The following is a 2,324-nucleotide window of genomic DNA, read 5'->3' as shown; positions in this document are numbered from 1 at the left end:
TTTTTAACAAATAAAATACATTTAAAAATAAATAACATTTACAATGAATAATTAGTCAATCAATCATTCAATTATTAACTCATCTATAAGCAGATGTTAATTTATCTAATTCTTTCATTACATATTCAAATGTTTTCATAATCTCTTTTTTCTGTTGATTTAATTCTTCATCCTTTGAATTAAACCCATATATTTCTTTAGCATACTTTTGTTCATAAATTTCACCTAATCCAAGTTTACTTTTCTCTCCATCAAGTTCAATCTCTTTTTTCTCTTTCTTTTGGACTAATGTTTTTCTTACAACATCATCCCAACTTTGTTCTTTTATTCTTCGTCGAATGAGATCTTCTAAACTTAGTGTTTGTTCTTTAGTCATTGGAGGTGGGGGTCTATTAGTATTTTGGAAATCAATGTCAAGGTCAACTAAACTATCGACTGGTCGTTCTTCCCCTTTAATTTCACCTAACATACTCCAATGTTTTTCTTTCATATTTTCTTCTTCTAACTTAGTAATTTTATTTTTAATGATTTCTTGTTGTTTTTCAAATTCATTCTTTGGTTCTTTTTGAACTTCTTCATTATCATCGTCTTGTTCAAATCCTTCAATTGGTTGATGATCTTCAATACTATCATTGTTTTCTTCACTCATTTCATCTTCATCACTATTATCCTCTTCTTTATCAACAATCTCATCCAAATCTCCATCTCCAAGTTCAAAGTTATCCATTTCGTCTATGGCTTGATTCATTTTATCCATATCAATCTCTTCATCCATGTAACTTAAATCTTCTTTTTCACTATCTCCACTTTTTTCTTTTTCATTATCTTCTTCTATTTCAACTGGTTTAATGGCATCAATTTTTTTCTCTATTTTCTTTTGAATTCCTTTAATCTTTGCTAAATTTTGTTTATTAAATTCATTGATTTGATAATAAATTTGTTCGTCTGTGAAATTATCAATAATAATACCATTAATACCATAATCTACACATTACCTTTTCCTCTTTTACTAAATGAGAATTAAATTTTGAATTATTGAAACAAACATTGTAATATGAATTTTAATGCATCTCTTATTTTTTGTTGTATTGGTGTAGATACACTAGGAAAAATGGTTGTTGGATTATGATGAATCTGATTAAGTAATTGATGAACTTGTTGTGTCTTTTCGATTGACATGATACAATTAATATTTTTTGTTTCTTTATTAACCCTATTTCCCTATTATTTCGTTCTTTTCCCAACTTTTTTCCTTTTTCTTTCTCTTTTATTGAAAAACTATTTTGAAAGAATAACAATAACAAAAATCTTGTTCGCTCTTTAAGAAATCATTTAGTTTGGATGTGGAAGAACTAATGAATTTGATCCTTTCATAATCCATTCTTGAGCTTTTCTTTGGTATTTCAAAACTTCTTTATCCTCAATTTTGTTAACACGTTCTGAAAGAGGAAGAGAATAATTAGCACATTTTTCATTCAACCCAACAGATTTAGTTGATGCATTAAAAATAATTTTTGAATTAGCTTTTTGAGTAAATTCAACAGCATTTTGAATATTTTCTGGTGAACATCTAAAAATAAATACTTGTTTTGATTTTATCTGACAACAACGCTTCGTGAAAATTGATGAAAGATACATTTTGTTTTGAAAGGACATTTGAGATGATAATTATAAAAACAAACGCTAATAATTTAGCAAGAATTTCTGTTGAAATGAATCCTTTATCATCCATAAACTTTCTAATGAATGACCCTGATGAAAGAGAATTTTCTTCAAATAAACAAGCAATTTGGTATGAAACATTAAGTTCAAGAAGTTGAAGTGGACTCATTTGACCTTGTTGGACTCTTGGTTTTCTTTGACTAGTTCGAGTTGAAGTTTGTTTTGATTTTTGGTCTTGTTCTTTATGACTTTGTTCTTCAGGAACATAATCTGAAGCACCAACTATGAGTTTTGTTTTCTTTTGATTCACTTTCTTACTTTTTTTATGAGACTTTTTCTTATCTTTTTTTGGTTTATCAAAATTGCTGCTTGGATTTCTTTCAACAACAGTTGGTTCTTCAGTTGCACTCATTTCAAAGTACTTTTTTGATTCGTTTATTTTAGTTCTTTTTCTAATTTCATTTTTTATTTCTTTAAAAGAAAAAGAAAGAAGAAATTTTTAGGGTTTTAATCTCTTAATCCTGACGTATAGTTCATTTATCATTTATTTTATTATTTTCATTCAAATAAATTCAAAATATTACAATTATTCTTGTTATATCCATTTAAATTCTTAAAATATTATTTTATAGAAGTCTTTTTAAACATCGAGTCATTTTTTT

The 2,324-nt window shown here is 26.5% G+C and overlaps 2 protein-coding genes across 2 annotated transcripts; both read right to left on the bottom strand.

The window, feature by feature from the left end:
* Nucleotides 1-79: 79 nt before the first annotated feature.
* Nucleotides 80-1,179, bottom strand: ENU1_038300 (U3 small nucleolar ribonucleoprotein subunit, putative; the record flags this gene model as incomplete). Its single annotated transcript, XM_008857484.1, has 2 exons — nucleotides 80-984; nucleotides 1,047-1,179. The coding sequence occupies 2 exons, from the start codon at nucleotides 1,177-1,179 to the stop codon at nucleotides 80-82; spliced, it is 1,038 nt and encodes a 345-aa protein (XP_008855706.1).
* Nucleotides 1,180-1,332: 153 nt separating this feature from the next.
* ENU1_038290 (hypothetical protein) lies at nucleotides 1,333-2,074 on the bottom strand (the record flags this gene model as incomplete). The annotated part of the gene is made up of 2 exons (XM_008857483.1): nucleotides 1,333-1,570; nucleotides 1,683-2,074. 2 exons carry the CDS (start codon nucleotides 2,072-2,074, stop codon nucleotides 1,333-1,335), a joined length of 630 nt encoding a protein of 209 aa, XP_008855705.1.
* Between the last annotated feature and the right edge of the window lie 250 nt (nucleotides 2,075-2,324).

This window comes from Entamoeba nuttalli (assembly GCF_000257125.1).
Source record: "Entamoeba nuttalli P19 unplaced genomic scaffold asmbl_2721, whole genome shotgun sequence".
NCBI classification, from domain to species: domain Eukaryota; phylum Evosea; order Mastigamoebida; family Endamoebidae; genus Entamoeba; species Entamoeba nuttalli.
Note: the sequence above shows the minus strand (reverse complement) of the source record. Positions and strands in the feature narration are given on the sequence as shown.